Source organism: Phyllopteryx taeniolatus, chromosome 23 (genome assembly GCF_024500385.1).
Source record: "Phyllopteryx taeniolatus isolate TA_2022b chromosome 23, UOR_Ptae_1.2, whole genome shotgun sequence".
NCBI lineage: Eukaryota > Metazoa > Chordata > Actinopteri > Syngnathiformes > Syngnathidae > Phyllopteryx > Phyllopteryx taeniolatus.
This window is the reverse complement of record NC_084524.1, coordinates 648,323-671,596: the sequence shown is the minus strand read 5'-3', so window position 1 is coordinate 671,596 and position 23,274 is coordinate 648,323. Positions and strand designations below refer to the sequence as shown.

Here is a 23,274-nt window from a genome sequence, read left to right as displayed (position 1 = left end):
ATAGTCAAATACATTGAAATATAATATGATGGGTTAATAATCAAAATAAGGAAAGGCAGAATTATTTCATTTTTATTAAAAAACAGTGCTTTTATTTATGTAATACTGTGGAAAAATAATTACATACATTTTTTTAAAAATCTTGAAGGTAAAGAAATAAAAAATGAGTTTGATAACATTTTAAAACGCTTTTTTTCCTGCTACGGAACAGTACAATAACATATACATTGGGTTTTTCTAAATTCAAAGACACAATAATACAGGATACAGTCCTACCAGAGGTATAAAAGTACTAGATTGTGAGCGAAATGATACAGACGTATATTGAAACACACACATTGTATACAGCTGGACATGCATACAACAGTCCCACGCACGCACGCACGCACACACGAGTCAGATTTGGAGTATGCACGTATCCGTTCACACATCTATACAAACACGCTGTACAAATTGATGTGCGCGCCGTTGCCCGCACACGCCGTCCCGACGTCTCTCTCGCTCACACACACACACACACACAGACAGACACACACAGACGCACTCGTTACTACGCGTCAATATTGTAGACGGCCTTCCCCTCCGTACACATTCTCTTCCGGCCCTTTTGGCAGGCAGACGACGAGAAACCATCCTGTTCTCCCGATAAGGCCGCTCACTTTTTCTCACCGTCCGCAGCGTTCTTCCAAGTTTAGAGCTCGCGGAGGCTCGAGCTGAGAAAAACGCAGTCTGAGCCGAGGTCCCTCACCTGGTTTGTAAAGCCACAGTCGCCAACAGAAGGAGCTTCTACTGCATATATTCTACATGGTCTACAAGATCAACACTTGGCACTAGGTTTCTTTTATACACTTATATACCCTTTTTGATGGCACAACCCCTCAAACGTTTGGTCCGTACACACACATCGTTCCGTGTTTTACATTGACAAAAAATAATTAATCTGTAATCTTAAAAAATAGAATACAAAGCTCTAGTCAGGTGTGCAAATGAAAAGAGGACAGACAAGCGTGGACGGTGTCGATGCAGTGCAGAAGGAGGATTGCCTTCCGAGAACAACCACTTTCCCTTGGCTAAGAAGCATGATGGGGAAAGTTGAAAGAAAAATGAGCAGAAATGACTCAGTCACATGTACCGTAGTAGACGTTGATCTATTTGGCCTTCCGCCAAGTTCGTAGAGCTCGCCGTAGCAAGGTTCGACCGAAACGGGCCGGTCCCGCTCATTTTCAGTCCTTGACAAAAGTCCATGCAAAGTCTGCGTCTGCGTTGTGGTCCTCGCCGTGATTGTGACTCGCGCCGTCCGCTCTCTCGGCGCTCCCGTTTCCAAACACATCGGCCGCACTTTTGTCTCCAGCTTCCTCCTCCCGTCTCACGGGCGCGCTCCTCTAGAACCGTACATGTGCCGTGTTTGCGCGTGGAAATATGTGTGTGTGTGTCGGTTTTAGCCGCAATGCTCTGTCGAAGACACCGGTCGGGCCGTTAGGTCGCTTTCACACGTGAGTCTGCATCCTCTGCGTGTGTCGGCTGTGAGAATAGTCGGAGTGTTGCGACGTGTAGGAGAAGCGAGCGGAGCTGCCGTACTTGCCGAGTCCCGTGTCCGAGCCCGTCGGCGCGGGACCCACGCCGACGCTCGGACCGGCCACGCCCGATCCCACCCCGTACATCTCGTACGAGGGGCCGGCCTCCAGCGGGGCCAGGCTAGACGGGGCGAAGCCCATCCGGTACGTCTGGTAATGCGACGGGTAGCCGTAGTTGTCGTACGCCAGCTGGGAGGTGGAGTCCAGCAGGCCGCAGTCCCCCGGGAAGTCGCCCGCCGTGGGAGCGGGGTTGCTGGGGGGTTGCTGGTTCTGGCCCCCGCGGGTGAAAGTGTTGAACTGCGCGTAGCTGATGTGGGACAGTCTGGAAGGGGGCCGCGGGTCGTAGCAGGCCTGCGGGCGGCCCGGGGAGGTGAGGGGGCCCGGCGGGCCGGGGGCCGCGGCGCCCGACCCTCCCGCGCTGCTGCCGCTAATGGATGCGGCGCCCCCCGGAGTACCGGTGGGGGAGCGGTAGTCGGAGTAGTGCATGGTGGAGCGCGAGGCGGGACGACCTTCGTCCAGCGTGGAAGCTCGTACGTTGTAGTAGCCGTTGGTGGGATCCTGGGAAAACATCGGCGTCAAAATGCTTCTCCAATGGAGCGCGGCCACGTCAGTCGTCAAAAGTACTCCTTGCCATGTGGTTGCAATCCCAATCAGAATCGCCTTTTAATGTCACGAACGTGCAAGCATGCACACCAAATGGATTCTCTGCATTTTGAAGAAGAAAACTAGAGCACCTGCTTGCGCTTGTTCCGCCCGATCCCTCCCACCTCCCCCCGCTCGGCTCTGAAAAGAGCAATGGACTGACTTCCAGGTTTATATAACGCATTCAAATTCAAAGTACCTGAAGTAGCCTTAACCAGGATGTGTGCAACACTTCTGAACTTCTACCATTCAATGCCAACACACTATTAACATGACCGTTCTTCATTGTTGCTGTATTTCATCGTTTTTCTTGTTAGGTAGGCTGAGCGGGTGTTTTATCGAGGGAGGAAGCGTTTCAGGGGATCAGAGTTTTGAATTGGAACGAGAGAAGTCGGCGGTTGTTACAAAGGCGGGTCCATATTAAAGGCGAGGTGCCGCTGACGAGCCGACTGACTCCATGCTAATTAAGATTGTGACTCAAGAGGGAGGATTTGATTTCTTCGCATTCGAAAGTCAACTTCTGTTGTTGTGCATTGCATTTCATATAAAAGGCTCAAAAATAAGTCCAAGGTCCATTTTTGCTCGTTTCAGTACTCACTATAGCGGGCTAGTTTACTCCAGGGAAAGAAAACAACAACAACCATGTATGCAGAGGTGCTGCTCTATCAAAGCGACATTGAAATAACTTTGATCAGATTTGATGGTTTCGACTTTCCCCAAAAGTTTGATGTTCCTCTTCCAAAGAAATTGTGTTAAACTGTACAAAACTGCGCAATGGATCTTGCTTGGCCAGGAGCCCGGCGCCCCTAAACCGCTGATCCTAGAATCGCTCACGGCCTCGCTACGCTTTAAGTTCACGAATCCCAGTCGAATCTCCCCGACAAAGCGGGCGCAGGAAGACTGACTATTCCTGACGCAAATCTTCCATCCCATCCTCTCTCACGTAAGCGGACGCGTCACTCAGCCATTGTTTCGCAGCCTTGGCGCTTCAGGCCGCAGAGGGAGGGGAGGAAAAAATCGACTTCGTGTCTTTAAAATGATCCGACTCGTTCTCCAACTGGAGGCTTTGCCTTGTGCGGGGCAACATTTTGGCAGCTGCATCAAATTCATCACCTCGGTCGAACCCCACAGGGTCAAAATGCAGAAAATACGCATGCCGGCTGGACTTGTTTTTCGATTTTAATCTTGTTTTTCCCGTGCGCGGGCGTAAAAGGAGCGGAGAGGGCTCACCTTCAGGTCGTACTCCTGGCGGGTGTCCACGGTGTCGCTGCGGAGGTCCGACTTGAGCTCGATGTCGTCCTTAAAGGGCTGATTGGAGGGAGAGAAAGACACAGAGGGGAGAAACTAAACGGTCAAAGAGGAGAACCAAACCAAAAAGGAGACGGAGAGGGAAGGATGCAACAAAATGTCACACGAAAAATTAAAGGCGTTAAAATAGGAGAACTCGCGGGAAAGCGAGGTGACTCACACACACACGCACACGCACGCACGCACGCGCACACACACACACACACACAGCTGACCGAGTACATGGCCTTCACCATGCGTGAGGCCGTGGACACGCTGGCCGAGTCCTCCTCCAAGCTGTGGCTCTCCTTGTTTATGGTTTCCACCTTAATGTCCGGCTTTCCCAGCGTGACCCCTCGCCGACCTGGAAGCAAAACAGGCCCAAGTCTCACACACGCATACACGCGCGTCTTGACAAGTCGAAAGAGTTTTCTTGTACTGTATATAGAAAACTATTATCGCTGTGTACTCTTACAGTTTCTGCTTGAATTTGTTTGACCGACACCAAGGAAATAACGTCTCCATTACAGATTGTTTAACTGTCACGGTGCTGCTTGGCGGCGTGACTCACTGCCTTTGCGTTGCCAGTAGAAGATGAGTACGAGGATCAGGAGGAAGATGAACAAGAGGATGGTGGATCCCACCGTCCCCCCGGCAATTATCCCCACTGGGACCTCCTCTGAAATAACATCAAGTTCAGTTTCATCAGGAAACAGCCTGATTTTGGCTCGAAAGTGGTGCCTCCAGATACTGGGGAGCGCTAATTTGCAGCACTTTGGGAACTATTGAACAATTCATCCGGGAAAAAAAAAGTCTTCAAGCTGTTTACTGCCACTCCCTAAAACATACAACAAACACCAAAAACCTTCGATGGCCCTCGAAAAGCGATCGTCGACGGGAGCTACGACTTTGGCGCCTCTTGGCAACGCTTGCTCAGGAAAATGTATAGGGGCGCCTCCAAAACCCTGATTGGCTGCCATCGCACCATCCGCCCCCCCCCCCCCCACCCCCACCCCCACCACCTTTGTACGCCACTGAAAACAAAGAGAATCACAAGTTGTGTATTGAAAACGGCCACATTGTTTTGCCTTAGGAAAGTCAGATTAGCTTATTGCTAACAAACAATGCAAAATTCCATTGATATGCTAAGAGTTAGCATCAATAGTTGCGGTTTGAGAAGCAACAGATGGCAAAACACAATCTGTGTCGCAACACATGTCGACTTCTAACAATACTCGCAAACGAACGAGTATTTATCGGCAACGAAAAAGGACTATTATCTGAAGGCACCACTGTACTGGGGTCAGTTGTCTCTGCGAACAACGCACCCGTCTCCTCCAGCGTGATGATCATGGTGCCGGGCCCGAAGGAGTTGGAGGCCGTGCAGTTGTACGAGGTCAGGAAGTCGGACTCCATCACGTTGTTGACGGTGAGGGTGGAGAGGACGCCGCCGCCCTCGGCCGACGTTCTGCTCTGCTCCACCGTGTAGCGCTCCAGAAGCGTGCCCTTCTCCTCCTCCCACACGTTCTCCTTCCACGCCCACACCTGCGCACGTTGTTATTCCGACACATACTGCTTGGTGATGCAGGGGGAAATGTAGAGGCGCAGCAAAATATCGCACCGTACAGTATATCGCTGAGTGACTGTAACCTCTTCATCTAATGACATGCATGCACGTGGCACGCAGTGGGCAAGCTTGGGGTGAGGGGAATCTTGCACGGCCACCATCTTTAAAGCCACTAAAAGCAGCTGTATTATTCAACATATACTGTACTCAAGCCAGTGAATTATGCATAAGCCCACATGTTCCCATAAGGTGCCCACTTGTTCCGCAGGAGGAGAATCTCCCAGCTGTGGCGTTTACTGGGACAAGTGTTCCTCCCTCCGTCCTTTTTATATTTTATAAATCTTTTCATGTCCCAAACTGCGGCGCCCGCATTAGGGGAGCGCGCCGCCAGTCAGGACGCATCTGTCAAGGAAACCACGACGCCCGTGTGATGCAGCTGAGCGGAGAAAGCATCCGGGACGCTTTTTCCTGACACAGGAGCTAAAAGTGGTTTGTTGATTTCCCCCCCCCCCCCCTCCCCAACAGAAGAAGGGACAGTGCTTAAAAGCAGAGGCGGTAATGGTACTGTGTGAGATGGCACTTTGTAGGGCACAGACAGCCCCCGAGGCCAAACAATCTGAATTTGGATCAGCACCAAATTGTTCACCTTCACCTCCGATTTTGCGCACGCATCGGTCGGGAGGCGCCTTTTGGTTCCCTCATCAGAAGGAAAACGAAGCAGAATAGTGAAACATTTGCACACATTCCGTCTCAAAGGCACCGCATATTGACTCGCTTGTCGAATCCAATTTGGAAGGGTGGTCTTGAAGCAGCAGCGCTACTTACAATCTTATCCGGAGGAGGTGTGCTCGCAATGTAGCATTTGACCTCGCCCCGTTCCCCTCGCACTGCATACTGGATGGGGTCGCTGGAGATGATGGGTGGGCCTGTAGACAAAAAAAGTTAGAATTTCATTTCCTGGGTTGGGCTTCCAAAGTGGTGCAAGGTGGCTTTGAACTTTGAAGCGGTTTGGTATTTCCTGACCGTTGACGGCGAGCGTGACCTCGGTCTCTCCGACGCCGATCCGCGGCACGATGGCCTTGCATACGTACTGGCCCGCGTCGGCCTGGCTCACGGACTTCAAGTACAGTTGGTTGCTGTTACTCAGAACCTGTGCCGGCGGACGCCGTCCGTATTTACGTCGCATAATTTCCCGTGCAGTGATAACTATTCAGTTGACGAGTTCGGCGTTTTTTTTCTTCTTACCATGTTGGAACCTTTCTTGAACCACGTGAGAGTGAGCGGGGGGTTCCCGGCCCATTTGCAGTTGAGGTTGACGTCAGAGTCGACGTCCACCGTTTTGGGCTGAGGCTCCACCAACAGAATGGGACCGACTGGAGACAGCGAGGAGGAGGTCGTTCACGGGAGGAATAAGGGAAGCCGGTTTGAGCGGACCTCGTCGAGACACTCACAGTGAACGTCCACCAGGATGCTGACGTTGGTCTTCCCCACGGCGTTGAAGACGAGGCAAGAGACCGGCTCGGTGAAGAAGGAGTGGTCCGCTTTGGTGGTGAACACACTCTCCCTGGCGCCCTGCAGCACCACGCCACCCTTGGCCCACCTGAGGGAGAGAAGGGCGGCCCAGTTTGTTGACAATCCAAACGTCGGCAAAATGTAGCAGTGGTGACGCAAGCACCGATACTTTGTTGCTCTACAGATTTGTCTAAACCTTTAAAAAAAAAAACTCAAAAATTCTCCATCTCATCTGAAAAAAACCAAATAGTTTGTCATCATTCGGTAATGTAACGTGTTTGTTAGAACGTTTTTTTTTTGGGGTGTTTTTTAGTTGAAAAAAATTTTTTGTGCACACTATATTGCGTAATTTGTGATCTAGGGAGTACCTTAAACTGGATTGGCTGTACATGACCGTTTTGCTTTTGTTGTCATTGAGAATGTATTTCTGCAGATTTGCGGCCAGTAATCCTTGTCAGTAGACGCCGAGAGGTCTTTTCCCATTTTGCGATTGGTAAATGAGTACATGAGATGAAGTTGGATACTTTTGAAAAGAGTTTTATATTTTGTGGGAGTAGCACCGCTATTTTCTGAACAAAAAGGGGTAGCTCTAAAGTATTCACGTGCGGATTGCTGTTCTTACTTTCTAGTATTGGAGCAAGTTAGAAATTCTTGGACTGAGCGTTCACGTGACATGAAGGCATTATTTTTGAATACGTGACGTAGGCGGTCGATTGCACTTTGTTCCCATGCGCTGCAGTAAAAGGGTATTTTGTTCATCTCAAAATCGGAATTGTGCCAGACCGGGGAGGAATGATATGGTGCCGACGGAGATCGTGTGGTTTCTAGACTTTTCCGCCGAACTGAAGTTCGAAGCTAAAGTCTGTACTTCAATCCCGAGTGTGAGGACCTCTGCTGTTTTCTAGCTCTTGGTTAGGTCCGCTTAAATGCGCAAAAGTCGCCCACCTGTAGCCCATAATCGGGGGATTGGCCTGGGCTTGACAAGTGAAGGTGACCCTGTCGCCCTCCAGGACGGAGCGAGGCTCGATGGACAAGGTCACTGTCGGTGGATCTGCGAGACACAGAGGGCAAAATGGGATGTTGGGCACCAAACGGTTTGCTGACGGGACTGTCGGCGTGCTTACGGTGCACATTGAGGGTAACAGTTGTGCTCTTGCCCGCAGGGGCCGCCAGGTTGGAGGCCACACAGCTGTAGTTCCTCCCTGTGTCTGCGTCGATGGGGTGGATGGGCAGGAAGCTGCGCGTGGTCACCCTCTTACGGTCTGGGAGAACCTCCTGGAGAAATCACAGAGCGTGTCAAAGACCACCGTACGCGTGCGTGCGTGTGTTTGTCAATTGGGACTCACAGTGCCACTGACGGCCCCGTCGACAGGCAGGCCGTCTTTAAGCCACTCGATCACGGAGGGCGGTTTAGCACCCCGAGACACACAGCTGAGGTTGTAGGACTCCCCCGCGTTGAGCAGAACCTCCGGACCGCCGTCGATCACCGGGTCGTCTGGGGGGACTGCGAGGGGAGGTCAGGAAAAGCAAGTTCTGAAGAACGGATTTACACCTGAGCCAGATCCAAATGCGGATCAAATCTGGCACAGAAAGCAACGGTAAGATAATCAAATATCATGGAAAACAAGTACTGAGGACGGTGAGCTTGGCCCTCCTGGACCTCAGGGCGGCATCGGGGGCTTGGCACTCGTACAAGGAGTCATCAGACAGGTCAGCTGACAAGATCTCGAGGTTGTACTGGCCCAGCTCCTGGACCCGCAGCACTCGGTACCTAGGCCAGGCTGGGAAAACACACAGTTGAAACAGTTTTGCTCAACTCATTTGTTCTAGAATTCACATAAAATCATTCTTCGTATAAAATGCAAATCCTTTAACAGGGTTCGCTTTTAGCCGTAGGAAAGTTCCAGACGGTTGTCCTTTCATGACGAGGGGAAAGGAATGCTTGTCCACACGATGAGCGAGGAAATCGCTCAAACCAAAGGCAAAATCTTCTTGTCCTTTGTATGCTGAGAGATTTTTTTCCGACCGGGCACCTTTTGTGAAAGCGCATTTCTGTCCTTAAAATGTGAACTTATTATAAGATACAATTGAAGAGAGAGTTTCTATGGGTGTTGGTCCGGTACTGCTAATAAATGTGAGGTGATCCGAGTCAAGCTAGGTTTACCTCAAGCTACCTCTCGCCAAGACACATTTTCCTGTTCTATTGGCAGATTTCAATTTAGCTTCAACCAAATTGGATTGATTTAAAAAAAAAAAAAAATAGCCAAGTCGGTAAAATGAGGCCTCAAAAGAGATTTTTGACATGCGTGCACCCGAGGCTGACAACGAGGCGCTCTCAAGCCCAAAGCCTCGGTCTTAACACTGGCTGTCAAGTTGGAGGGTTTTTTTTTTTCATGACAATAAAAGGTGATTGTTCATTCTTCTTCTTCTCTACACGACATATGCGCACTCACAACTGACAATGAGGCGCTCTAAAGAGGCCACACCAGCGGGCTATCTGAAGGGAAGATACATTTTCGGGGTGTTGGCATCGTTGGCGAGCTAACTGCATGTCACGACTGTGCCACTTACGCAAGCAATGAATAGCAAAGAAAATCCAGTCAAACTCAAATGTGAGCAACAGTTTCACGCTGTAGCTCCGACAGAATTCTCAGTCTTTGCACATTTTTAGCAACTATCTCGAAACTTGTATTGTTATTATAATGTACCTATTTAGAAACAAATCTCTCAATTATCTTTCCGGGATCTTGACGTTAAATATTCCTCATTGTGTTCCATTTTTCTTATTCTATGAATTCCCATTTTTCAGTGTGTGACGCACACACGTCACACAATCCCCTGCCTTCCACCCCTCCGCGTTTGCGCCAGCTGTGCCACCGCTGCACAATCTCACCGAGAGGTGGCATTCACGCCCTCGGTCACCAAGTCGTAATGCATTTATTGACTCTTTTCGGAGCAGTCCAATTGACTCCACGGCGCGTTACACACAATTTGCTGCTCAGGCGGCGCGAGAGCGAGCGAGCCGACAGGCTGCTCTCCTCCTAACCTTGTGTGTCCTTGCTCGTGCTCGCATGTGCATGTGCGCCTTGTTTCGACGTGCATTTGCATGTGAAATGTGGAGGGCAAGGAAGCGTGTGGAAAGCCCAGAGAAGCCACACACACACACACACACACACACATCTGTTATATGCACAAAAACTACCGTGCTGTTTGTGTGCTCAACTCTGGCAAAGCACATTTGACGAACACTGTGTTGTGCCTGGATGTGCAGCTTTGCCCATTTTGGAATGGTTTGGACGCTTTCACGAAATACTAATTTGTTACTAATTGCATTACACGTTTGAACATAATTGCTGTAAACATGCAAAGGCAGAACTTTGTGGTAATCAGTTGTGGAGGTTCAGTGTTAAAGTATTTTTCACCATTTCAGTTTTTTAGATTATTTTTTTTTTGGGCCATGGATAAAAGGGCGTCTAGTGACACACTTGGTTCAGCTAGTCACACCTCCACCGGGAAAACACCTCCTTCCCTTCGGATAGTCCGCTAGCGTGGCCGCTTTAGAGCGCCACGTTGTTGGACGTAAGTGTGTGTACATAACGGAGAAAAGGCAGAAAAGCGCACGCTATTATTGTTATTATCCAAAGTGTATTTGATTGTTGTTACTTTTTTATTTACACATTAAGAATACACTTTTACTGGCATGTTCGGCGTGCATTGCATTGTGAGTCAATTATGCATGCCGAAGTCGTGAGTCATCATACAATAAGGACTGACTCCCTCGCTAAGGACTTCGAATACTTATCGTAAATAATATTTCCGAAGAAAAGTGAGAGCTTTCACACGACAGACCGAGTCGGAGTCGGGCTGTGAGCTGACGTCACGTGAGCAAGCGCTTCTCCCCCCGCAATCACCCACAGCTTTGCTCGTTAAACACTTGCGGAATCGTCAACTTTTCTCGCTCTTCGCATCAAAATTACGATGGCGGGAGCAATAGTGTATGTGTGTGTGTGTGTGTGTGTGTGTGTGCGTCACTCACTTTCACGTTTACGTTCATGCACACACACACGCACGCAGTTGCCTTCATGGACTACAATCGGCATCCATCAGTTGAGTCTTTCGAGAAGTGTTACGGTTTAAGTTCATGCTTTTTATTGTACTGTGGAGAAGTGATATTCCTGCCGCTCGGTTGCTGCTGAAAGTGACTTTTGTCCAACTTAGTTACTTTTGGAATCAAGTAATCAGTAAAGTAAGAAAGTCACTTTTTCAAGGTAAGTGTGTCAAGACATTGGCTTTCAGTTTGTAGGGACTTTCTGTTTCATGTACTGGAAAATGGAAATGGAAAAAAGGGAGCAGTGTGATCTTACAGGGGTGACTTTCCAAAGTGGATAAAAATGGGTTTGGGCCAGCTGCGAGCCTTCCCGGTGGACTTTTTTTTTTGGTCTTTTTCAATCCAGTTGATTGACCGCCATAAAGCTCCCGAGAGCTCCAAACGATTCACGAGCGCCGGCCTCGTGAGAGACTTCTCATTTGCGCACTTGACGTCTCACCCCGCAGGTCCTCGCCGATGCCCAGCGCCAGGCCATCTTTGGTCCACTGAACGATGCCCGAGTAGTTGAAGACGACGCAGGAGAGGATCACCCTCTGTCCCCGCACCACCGACTGGTCCGCCGGCTCCTGGGAGAATCTGGCGGTCCAGACTTGAAGAGATGAGGAAAAAACAAGAGTGAGTTGTCGATGGGGGCGGGCGAGCTGTAAAATCTCCCTCAAGGAAACGCCGATTTCGCCTGTGGTTTTATTCGGGGCTAACTGACTACGCTGCAATGGAATGTCGCGATCGCCATCTTGGATCGCACGCCGGCTCTCGGCCATGACCGGAGGAAATCAGTCGGGAGAAGGAAGAAGACGACGCATCTCGCGCTGACTCGGTCGAGAGGATATCAAAAGGCAATTTCGACCGTGGGTCTCGCTCTCGTCCCCCTTTCGCTTATTTGTTCCAAAGTCTCGGAAGCCCGCCCCCTCGTGCGCCTCCATCCCCCGACCTCGGCCCCTCTTGCTCATTCCTCCCTGTGAGTCATCTCGGAGGCTTCTGAAGCTACAGTGGCCGTCATTGTGTGCTCGCTTGGCCCCCCGCTATTATGCCCCGGCAGATCAACCGGTGTGGCGCTGCTTCGTGTGGAAAATGGAGCCAAAAAGAGAGAGAAAGAGACGACATTGTGCGCCTCTCTATGATGACAAGTTGGAATTAGCCGTCCCTCCGAAACTGGACTCGCGCACAGTGTGGCGGCTGTGCGTTATTGTTATTATGATGCTATTCTGCTGCCCCGCGCCTAACGGCATGAGCATCGTCAGCGCGATGTCGGCTACATGCGAGCGGCGGTCAATGTATGGCGGTACCTTCCCTTCAAAGTACGTCGTACGTTTTGGTTTTTCAGAGCAATTCTTCCAATGAGAGGCAAAATGGGCTTTCGGCAAGCTGTTTGTCGCTCCCAGTTATAGTTTAGTGTAAAACGACCAATTAAAAAAAGTATACGGTAATGCCGAAAGCCATAGACATGCGAAGGAAAACGATTGGCATGTCATGGTAATGATGACCCTTGGCGCAGCCCAGAATGTTGTATACTTCCGGCATCTTCTTGGATGAGGACAAAGGGAAGAATTTCACGCCTGCATGAAATGCATCTATGGTTCCATATGTGACCAATAACATCGAGGGGAGGGGGCTGGGCTACGGTTATTTTGAAGGGACCAATTTCCGTGTGTCGTGCTTACTAATGCGCTTCAATATAATGCACCTTATGTTCTACGTGTCTCCAGTATGACTGGGCATGAAAAGAAATGAAGTGTGGCAGGACTATTAACCCGCTCAATACGAAATGCAGGTAGGCCTCAATTTAACTTTTGCTTCTGCTGACGCTGTTGTAAACAGTCAAAACAAGAAATGCATTTGATTCCTATTGCAATATATATCACTGGCTTGAAAAAAAATGGCCACGTCTTGTTTTTGTTTAGTTTCAATGTCGTGCAACTCTAACCTTTACAAGGAACATTTGTAAATGTTTATGCTAACCGACTAGGCCCCGATTGTATTGGATGCCATTCCACGTGACGTGCGGCTCCTCCCCCCGCTGTCGATAAATGAGCAGCCCCCGCAGTACACTAGCCCCTCCCTCTCCTGCGTCCATATACATTCGTAATGCCGTGTATGTCCTTTTGAGCCATTATGTCTTCTATTTCTGTGCTCCTGCTTGCCGGTCGGAAGGGGGTTCGAGGCAGACTGTCACAACTCGTTTATCACATTAAATATCAAGCCTCCGGCACTTTCTCTCGCCCTCCTTCGGCCGTCTCTCTCCTTTCCTTTCTCGTCGCCTCCCACTGTTGCCGTTTCGCTTTATTTTAACGCCCGACCAAATTCTCCCACTTCCCTTCCACCCCCCCCTCGTTCTCTCCGGCTCATTCCCTCACACGTCTCCCTCCGAGGCCTCCGGCGCTTTTCTCAAGGCTCCCGTCCCTCTCGCTTTTGACTACTTTTTTAACCGACCGCCATATGCCTCGCCCACCCCAGCGTGACCCTCAGTCCTTCTTCTGCTCGTCCTCTTTCTTACTGCATATTCGACCGGACCGGGTGCGATTAGCCGAAGTACGGTATGCCCGCTAATGAGAAAGAAGGCGGTCATGCAAAAAAACAAAAAAAGAATCCCGCACCAATCACAACAATAGCTTCTGACAGTGCTGCACATTAATATTCTGAAGATAAAGGAGATGTGCGGGGCTGCACGGAGAACGGAGAAGAGGGAATCAGATGCAGATGGAGCTCTGCGGCATGCATACCTAGAATAATTCAACAGTGAGCCCCCAAAACAAAAAAAAACAATAGAAGCCCTTCTTTTTGGCCCAAATCGATGAAATGAAATGATGAGAGAAACAAAACTTGGATATGAAAGGCGGTCATGCAACGACACATCAGAATCTGACCGCTGTCCGATGCTATTCGCGCCACACGAAGGTTGGATTCTTAAAAAAAAAAAAAAAAAAAAAAAGCACAAAAACGGCAGTTTCATCCAGGCTCCAGCTGTTTTTTTTCTTCTCTTTTAAACGAAGCCGCAAAGTCGACGGCGGCCCGAGGCCAAGCAAATCCTCCCTGCGGCTACCTCGGCGAGGCCAGTTGGAGGTATTCCCTCAACAGTAAAGCGCAAATGTAATCCAAAGTGAATTCACCCCGGCCGGCAGAGGATGAACAATCTGCGGAGAAAAGACCCCCGCTGAGGCCGCATTAGCAAAGATACTGAGTCATTTAAACATGTGCTCCTCGCCTTCTGATTCCCATATTATCCAGTTTACACTTCTCACCATGTGTTTGTGTTGGTGTGACTTGCGGTGTAAAAAGGCAAAAATGAAGGCAAAGAGAGCAGCGCAAACTGTATGCGAGGGAACTTGTATTCTTTCACGATGTGGGTTATGCTGCAGTGACAAATATAGAGTGTGTCCTGATTTCCTTGAGTCACTCATCCCGAGATACCGCCGGAGCTCCCCGTCCACGCAAAGAGGTCGCGCACAACTACAACCGTGACCGCGTGTACACAAATTAAACGCGGTAGCTGGCGAGCCGCTTCCTGTGGACACGCGCGAACGCAACCGCGCTGCGGCCCAAACGTGTAATCGACACGTCGGAGCGCTTTGCTGCTCCTGACCGCCGTGAAACGCTGACGTTTGAGGAGAACTGAAATCGAAGTGACGCAGGCTGCCAAAAAGGATTCCCTCTGTCATCAGGGAAACGCAAACAAAACTGTGGTGCATGTCAAATCATCTTCGCCCATTGAAATGAATGGGAATGCCATTAATCAGTTCCAGCCGCACACATTTAAAAAAAAAATAATAATAATAATGTTTCTTGAAGACAAAGACGGTACGCTATAATATTGTATTTTATAAAAACTTACAACAAAGACATAATGGAATGGAATGAAAAGAATTTAACAGTTTTTGCCACATTTGCTCCAATTTAATGGACATTGTGTTGCTCTTTCTAGTGTGCGAGCCACGGCTTTTCAGTAAGCCACAGTAATACGAGTTATTCTTTGCAGGGGATAAAGAAGAAATGTCGAGTATTTTTTGCCAATACCAGTTAGTCAGTTGAGTTACCTGCCACCATTCAATGCTTGTATCTCAATTTGTTTTGCCCACACGTCAAAGCAAAGCAAAAAACAATAGGCCAAACGACGGCTCGTATCTGGCTTTCACGGCGGTCAGCCATTTGTGTTTATTTTTGAGTTGAACGTGTCCTCTTTCCCGGCGGTCTCCAAAGTAAGCATCGGTCCTCTCTAGGCCAGGATTAAGTCCGCGCCACACCGGCCACAGCTCGTCAAATCAACACGCCAGCCCCAGGCGACTCACGATCGTGACACACCACGGGCAGTTTGGCCCGCCAGCGCCTCTCACACCACGCAGCGAGGTAACGCCGCGTCCGTTTGTGCCTGAAAACTAACAAGAGGGTGCGGCATATGCACGCAAAGACATCTGGAGCTATTTTTAGCGAGCGTGCTGCCGATTTGCCCCCGCACCCCCGACGCTCTGTTGTAAATGTCAACGCTCGCTCGATTTCAGCGTTTCTCTCCGGGCTTGCATCATCTCTCTCTCTCTCTCTCTCTCCATGAACTCGTTCAGTCTTGAGAGTCAAACGGCGCTCACGTGGATTCGTACGCATCCCTCACTTTGTCGTCTCTGGCCGAATCCCTGCTACCTACCTCTCTTTAGTGCCCGTCCCGCCTCTCTCCCTCACACCTCCCCAGCCAATCCCCCGCCTTGGCTGCATGAAAGGCTCGGGTCACCATAGCAACAGATGACGTTGGAAATTAACTGACCAAATGGGTTTTTGCGCACCGGTGTGTTTACGAGCGCATCTGGCGGTCTGATGAAACCTTCCCAACGTGCTCGCTACACGCATTCGACTGGGATGAATATGCAAGTAAGGCACACAGTCCGGATCGGAGGGTCGCGGGCGCTTGGATTCATTTTAGGGGTGCTTCCGCTCCCCGGAAATGGGCGAGAAACGCCTACGCCAGTCAGTAAGCTATTTCGTAGCACCTTGGCTTTAATCTTACCAAATAGAACAACTAACTTGTCTCATTGCGATTCAAACAGAGGACAGTGTTGCTGTCCGACCACCGGAATTGTTTCCCATAGCTACAAAAAGTTACAACGTTAAGAGTGACCTACAATTCAACGCGGCAAAAATGAGGACTGGTCATGATCGTGCGTTGGTATTGAATGGTTGAAGTTAAGAAATGTGTGGGGTTGTGGGTGGAACAAACCATTTGTGAAGTGATGGGGAAAATATTACCCCCGTAAAAACTTCTCAGGACCCCCGAAATGATTTGGTAGTGTGTGCTTATGTTGAACACCGTCAATACAATACCCCTTCTCACGTTTGTAAATATTATTTTTTTGTTGGGGGGGGGGGGGGGGGGCACTAAGCCACCCCAAACGTCAAAACGTAGTCAAGCCCCTGCAACTGAGCATTGTATGGTTTTACACTTTTCTTGGTGTAAAAAAAAAACAAACAAAAAAAGATCCCGCAAATGTTCATGCCGCTGGGTTTGATTTTCGGTGTGCTAGAAACGCCTGTGAGACACACAACGGTCTCAGCCCTCCCTCCAATTACTTCGCCGCCTGGCAAATTGATTCTGTTGTCTGCCCCGTTCCGTTTTTGGCCGCGGCGTGCGACGGCGCTGTGGAAAACGGAGAACAAAGAGACGCGGAGGTCCGCAGACGGAGCCGTGGTGGAGAATGACATCATCGTTTCAGGACAAAGTCGCATTCCTCCACGTCAGGCGGCACCGAGTCGATGTTGATCGAAAGGACGACAAGCAGGTTGAGCGGCACGGAACCGTCGCGGATCCCTTCTCGCTCAGCCCACCTGTACAAATACAGAAATAAGACCAGACAACAACACTATTGCTGCTGGAGTCAGAAATGACTTGATCGCATCCATGAATTTAGCGATTCCCAACCTTTGTGCCGTGAGAGATCATCAGGTGTGCCCTGGAAAAGGATCCGTCCGCGTACAAATAGGATTCACTACAAGTGACGGATCTTTGTTCATCTGTCCGTCTGCTGAATGCCAGCGACGTGTCAGGTCGAAGGATTAAATGCTTCAATTCAATTCATGGTGCTGCTCATTCTGGTCTGGTGTGCCTGTCTTGGCCACCGGGGGCAGTATAATACGTGACACAGACAAATTAAGAAGAGTCACCACTCCAAGATGGCACTGATAGTTTTTGGTTTTTGTGCAAAGGATAAATAATCTATGCGTGTGAGTATTCTGATATTGTTTGTTGATGTGTTGCTCCACCGTTTGTGTTCAAATATTTGTTGCTTAAAGGGTTACGACACCATGACTATTGATGCTAATCGTTAGCATGCCAACGGCATCTTCCAGTACATGTTCGAATGAAGCTATAGCGGAGGCATTCCTGAGGCACATTTGTAATTCTCCGTTTTCTTTTGTTTCGGTTGACGGTGGGAGTAGCAGGAAACGGCTTCAAGCCTCTTTTTTTTTTTGGGTGACTTGTTCACGATCGGCTAAACTGCCGCTTGTTGTGATGTGAGTTGACAACAGAAATACTCCAGTCACTACTGTCCCCAAGTCCGTCAGATGTTGCACAACTTTCGCACAATAGTTAGTTGAGGATACCAGTTCTCGGTAAAGTAAAGCTCGTGCTTTGGGCAAACAAGATATTTAAGGCGACGGGAACGCCGCCACGTGTGTTTCCTCAACAATATGGCCGACCGCCTGGATGGCCATAATAACTCATCACCATGGTGACGCTATACGGGGACCAAATAATGGGGGGTGGGGGTTGAGGGGCACCTACTGTGCGCACTCACGCTCAAAACACAAAGGTGACTTTTGGGCTGTGTGTGTGTGTGTAATTTGGAGGGGGGGCGCTTTTGGACAAAGACAGTGTCTTTTGTTTGCCGCATTGTCCGCCTGCTCGCTCCTTTCCTTTGCCGTCTTACCTCGCAGCCCTCCCCTTCGCTAGCAGTCGGCGACCGAGCCCTCGCTGTCTTTTGTCAACGACTCTGTTCCCCTTCTATGCCCTTTTGTCCTCCAACTCCCTTTTGGCTTCCGCTATCTTTCCCGCTCACACTATCAAAATGGTTGCCGTCGACCTGCAAGGGCGAATGTGCATTTTAATATCATGACGGCATGTGTCGCTCCCACCCATTCTTTAGTGCCGCGTGTGCGTGGCCAACCTCTGTAGCCGCTGCCGTTGCCATGGCGACAGCCCATGAAGTCCACTGACACAATGATAGAAAGTGTGACCATGGCAACGGCAGGATCACCTGAGGATAATATGATAATTTGGCGAGGATGCATCTGACACATAACGGGCGCACGAATATGCCGGAGCTCAGGAAAAGCCGGCCAGCCGCTGATAATCCGCGAGCCCTTCGCGGCCAGTGAAATGTCAGGCAGGGTTGACAAAGACGACGACGACGGCGGTAACCGAGGGCGACCACAAGTAACAACGGCCTTGCGCTGGACACGCTTGAACGAGGGAGACGTACGCACACGCCAAGCGGTGCCGAATTCGGCAGCCACGGTCGATGTTCTCATGAATCGATAGCTCGCGGTGGTGCTTTCCTATTGATTTTGGGCAGCGACCCGTCACTTTAGAGCAGGGGTCACCAACGCAATGCCCCCGGGCACCAGGTATGAATAGCGCTTAGCCTCGTTAGCTTTGATCGCTGCTTGTCTTAAAAGATTCATGGCAGCGACACCCCGTCTGAAGTCCTCCGGAAAACGAGATACCAAAAACACTTTGAAACACTTCAAGCGTTAAACGTCGATGCGGAGTAGTCAAGCTGACGCGTGAACTTTTCAACTAATTGGTTCAACCGGCAGTAGCTGGCGGGAAGGTTTCAAAAATAGTCCCACCAAAAAAAGAATCCGAAAGTGATGGGACATTGTGATTGTGATGATGTAGAAGTGATCATTTGAAAATGTATCAAATGGGCTGTTTTCTAGTGTGCCTCGCCTCATTGTTGATCGTTAGAATGTCAAAAGATGATCATTAAGAATAATATCTTATTATCGATATCATTGGAGCAAATTTGTGTGTACGTAACTGGTGGCCCTTCGCACGAATCACTAGCCAAGAAGTCGCTCTCAGGTTGCTCTCGAGTCACCGTACCTTGACGGGCAGCGTAAACGTCGCCGAGTACAGCGGGACCGTTTTACAAGCGACACGTCGTCGATCAATGATCTCTTCCGAGGTCCGCTCCGGTGCAATCTCATTTCATTGCTACGTACTGTCGGTCGTCGCAATGTCATCCGTTAGGGGGGGCGGCCGATAAAAACCCGGGGCCTCGACCCGTCCGCCCTTTTGAGCGCAGCGATAGCGTCTGTACGGGCGGCCTCGCCAACGTCGCCGCACGAGCCTCCTTCAAGGTGATGCGAGCGGGCTGCAAGTCAAAGATTGCACACGCTTCGACTGTCCGCGTCTTGTGACGCCAACTCAAGAAATCTGTTCAGGGAAGTTTTTTGTGGGCAGGACAAAGACGAACCGGCGCAGCGTTGGGAACAGAAAGAGTTTTGGGTAATCCTGTAATGTGACGCCGTGGGGTGACCGACACTTCCTGTTGTGCATTCCTCCGGACTCTTTAGCACATTCAGCACCTTTTCAGATGAACTGGAACCTTTTTTTCCACATCTGATCATATCGTGGGTCTGCTTCCCGTAGCCGGCGGCATCGGGGGGGCCTTCGTGGGGTCAACGCACTTCCGATGGCGTGCAGTGCTTTTAACAAAATGGACACGGCTCGCGAAACACGTAAAGTCGATTCATCGGGAAGTTGGAGTCGAGGTAAGTGTGACCTCCAGGGCGTAATTAGGTTGGCGAGGGCCGCATCTGACGGGGAAAAACATAAAGCATGTGCACGGCATCGTTTTAATGACCGCCGCCGATGGGAGCGCTCGCTCGTTATTCGTTGCGCAATCGCCGAACCCCCCCCCACACACACACACACACACACACATCCGCCCCCCCCCCCCATCCGCGGGCCGAGCGGGGAACCGATTTGGCCGGAAGGCTGACCCTAATGTTACCGTCAAGGGAAGATGGACGGCGCGAGACGAATCCCCCGCTCCCCTCCCGCTCTCTACCCTCCGACCCCCGCCCCCGTCGTCCCTGGCGAGGAGCCGAAAGTGGGAGAGCGCCGAAATGAAGTGACATCATCGGCGTCAACCGCATTCCTGCGGAGGGAGGGGGAGAAGACGAGGACGAGGGAAAGAAGTACTTTTGAGCTTACGGGACCGTGACGCGTTTTCCCCGTCCATTGTGGAAGCTCGCACCCAGCGTGCTGGTGTGTGCGCGACCGTACGCAAGCTCCTCTTTCTCATCATGTGCTCCCAGTTTGAATTCATATGCTTCTTCTCCCGACGAGCCAATCCGCCACCGTCTCCTCGCCCCCCCTGCCTCCCCTCCCCTCCCCTCTCCACCGACCAGAGGAATGCGAGCAACACATCTGGAAGGTATTAGAGAAGGGTAGATGGAAAGAGAAGTGGGGGCGCAGGGGAAAGCGAGAAGCTGAAGTGGAAAAGGGGGAATGTTCAAAGTAGCTCGGGACCCATCTCGCGCAGCAATCGCAACGCGTTCCATGCGAACGAGCGGCCTCGCCGAGCTCGAGTAACGCTTACCGACTCGCTTCTTTGCTTTCCCGCTCCACTCTCGACGGAACGCCGGCCCTCCGTCCAACCCCTCTCGACCACGTTTTAGCCACCTGCCCGCCGCCGCCGCCGCGGCGCTGCTTTGTCTCCCCGGCGGCGTGCCTCTTCCCAAAATGGGGTCCTCTCTGCGGAATGTGGCCGTGTACTCGTGGCGGGAAAACAAGGCCGCTAGGCTCAGTCAGATGTGACTAAGTGCGCCTCTCTTGCTTGGGGGACTCTGCATAAAGAAACCTTTTGAAGGGGATGTGGTTTTTTTTCTCGGCCTGCCCGCCGTGATCACATTATCGGGGCTTTCAAACCCGAGGGCCTCGGAGCTCTTGCTTTATCCTTGACCACGCGTTTGATCATCGCTTATCTAACTTGAGTGGGGACTTTTCTGCCGAATCATCGCGAATGGGATTTACACTGACCCAAAAATGCGGGGGCACATCAACTGGCTCCTGCAGTTGGGCTTCACGGTCGGTTCAGACGCTGCCGCTTCGAGACGGACTTGGGTAAACGGGCATCAGACCCGTGAAACCCGGATGGGCCGCGGGTTGGAATATGCAAACGGCCTTGAGCTTTGCTGACTTTGCTTCCATTCCACAGCCAGACCCGTAACACGCAAGCGAGAAAGCCGCAAAAGAAGCCCCGCCTGAGTACAGTTCAGTTGTATTTCACTTTGAAGTTCAAAACATTCGCATTTCATCTTTAGGAACGGTTTGCTTTCAAACATTTCCTTTTTCCACTTTCCTATGCAATACATTTGACTTGAATCGTTAAGTCTTATATTTGACTTATGTTCAAGTCCGAACTGGATAAACCTACAGTGGCTTACTACAGTACGAAGTATACTTTTTAGGAATCAAACTTACACTAGCGCCTTTTAATGTTGGTCGTGACGGCGGTACTTGGTGCACAAATGCGCGAAAGTGTCGGGACGCGTGGACATCGCACAGACGGAGAAGAAAGACGTTCTTCATGCTCGTCCACGTAACGTGAGGACAGCAAAAAGCACACCAGCACTTTGGAACCTTTGTCCACATTTCAGTGGACCCTCGATGCAGGTCAAACCTCCTCGTAGTCCTTTCGAGTCTTACGCACGAGCGTGCGTCGCCCCGATCGATTACGCGCTAACACGTCGAACGGCTCCTAAGCTCGTACGTCGTTCCAAGACCGGCGATGCTGAATCAATCGCAGCTGTTTCATCACGTCGTAACGAGTTGCTCTCCTCACAGCCGCGCTCTCGTGAAAAGGCCCCGTGTTCAAACTGAAGGCTGTGAAATATTGTTTATCGAAGCCAGGGGACGTCTGCAACGACGTCGTCCCCGCGACGCGGCTATCGCAGGCGAGCAAATGTGTGTGTTTGGAGCGCGATAACGGGGGACAGGCTTGCAGACAATGTGTGTGCGTGATTGTCACGTAGACTGAAAAGCAAGACGTGAACAAAGAGGCGCGTGTGTCCAAACGGGGATTCGCGGGCACGGGCGGTTGCCGCTCCCGACCCGCCCTCCACGATTCAGGTGGCAGACACGGTGACATCACCCTTTATCAGAACCCCCCCCCCCCCCCCCGACCCCACCGCCGCACGCTCTTTACCTAGACAATGGCGCGCACACACACACACACATACATTGGTACCACCTTCAAACAGGTTGCAGTGGGCATTTCCATGCTCCCCATCCTTTGTCTCCTAGCAACTGTGACCATCAAATAGCTGCTACCGGCGCAGGCAAAGGGTGTCGATGCCGATGCCGATGCCGTCGGCACAGGTGCGCGCATGCAGGTGAGGAGAGGACAGAGCCGAGCTGATCAAGCGCATTCATTGCCGTCACGTTCACGGCCAGTCCCAGCATCGCTCACGCGTCTGCAAAGGTCATTTGCGGAACACAGGAGGGCATGGGCGTGCGTGCGTGCGTGCGTGCTTCGAACAAGAACAAGAACAAGAACAAGAAAGAAAAGCCCAGCGTTTCCCTTTTCCCACACGCCCACCCCCACCCCCACCCCCTCCACCAACCACGTCACACTAAACACCAACAGAGAGCCTCATATTTGTCCTCATTTCCTGTTGACGGCAAAGGCATCCTTACCAGTTTGTAAAGTGACGAGCAAAGTGAGGAGCAGCAGCAGCCTCTGCATGGTTCAGCCCACCAGAAAGAACAAGTCCGTTATTGGGCCGAAAGTCCGTCAGGACGGCATCAAAAAGGCAGAGCTGGACGGGAGGCACATCGGCACATCGGCAGGAAGAACAAGACGTCCCCTCGTCGCTTTCCGCCTGCTCTTACACCATTGCCTCGCTTTCCCCCCCCCACTCCACTTCTGCCCTCTCTCTCCTCTTTCCTCTCCGGCGGCAGTCCGCTTTCTGCTGCGCACGGGGAGACGTCAAGTTGAAGGAATAACCAGGAGTTTCCGGTCATAGCCTTCAAACGAAAAAAAGCAAACGGCAAAGACGAACTGGGTCAGAAAATGGCACTGACGGTGCCCAGTGCTTCCGAAAACGTGGGATGTCTTTTGATTGTGCCTCCGATCAAAACTGCTGAGCAAATGGAGTCGGCAGTGGCGCTCTTATTCTCTTAATGCAAGCAGCCACTTCCTGTTTTGCATTCGCTGCAGGTCGCTTAACCTGACGTCATATCCTCATTAGCGGCGCATTCCTCTCTCTCTCTCTCTCTCTCTCTGTTTCTTTTGGGTAGAATTTATTGGGCAATTACTTTCACGACGCGTATACAGTTGGAAAAGAACGACCACGAAAGTGCATTTGAACATCAACCCCCCCCCCCCCCCCCACCACCACGCGCTCTCTCCTTGTGACGTCAACACCCCACTTTTCTCCCCTCCTGCCAAAGAAGAGAGCAAAGTTTACGTGGACACGAGGGAAATGTCAGGCAGGGTTGGCAGGCAGAAGATTCCGCGAATGACGAACGAAACAAATCTGCAGTCGATTGCGCTCGGTCACACGAAGTCGGTGACGCGCACGTTTTGGTC

The 23,274-nt window shown here is 50.8% G+C and overlaps 1 protein-coding gene across 4 annotated transcripts; it reads right to left on the bottom strand.

Annotated features, from left to right (window-relative positions):
* Positions 1-54: 54 nt before the first annotated feature.
* Positions 55-22,835, bottom strand: kirrel1a (kirre like nephrin family adhesion molecule 1a). 4 transcript variants are annotated; one of them, XM_061763674.1, is made up of 15 exons: positions 22,380-22,835; positions 11,130-11,279; positions 8,214-8,363; positions 7,929-8,086; positions 7,707-7,857; positions 7,528-7,633; positions 6,522-6,670; positions 6,316-6,443; positions 6,094-6,220; positions 5,896-5,996; positions 4,832-5,048; positions 4,075-4,182; positions 3,758-3,867; positions 3,447-3,560; positions 55-2,132 (listed from the first exon to the last, which is right to left on the bottom strand). In XM_061763674.1, the coding sequence occupies exons 1-15, from the start codon at positions 22,426-22,428 to the stop codon at positions 1,488-1,490; spliced, it is 2,463 nt and encodes an 820-aa protein (XP_061619658.1). In that variant the 5' UTR covers positions 22,429-22,835; the 3' UTR covers positions 55-1,487. The 4 variants fall into 4 exon arrangements, with proteins under 4 accessions (XP_061619658.1, XP_061619660.1, XP_061619656.1 ...); XM_061763676.1 differs by having other exon boundaries at positions 3,447-3,524; XM_061763672.1 differs by having other exon boundaries at positions 3,740-3,867; positions 22,380-22,834.
* Positions 22,836-23,274: the final 439 nt, after the last annotated feature.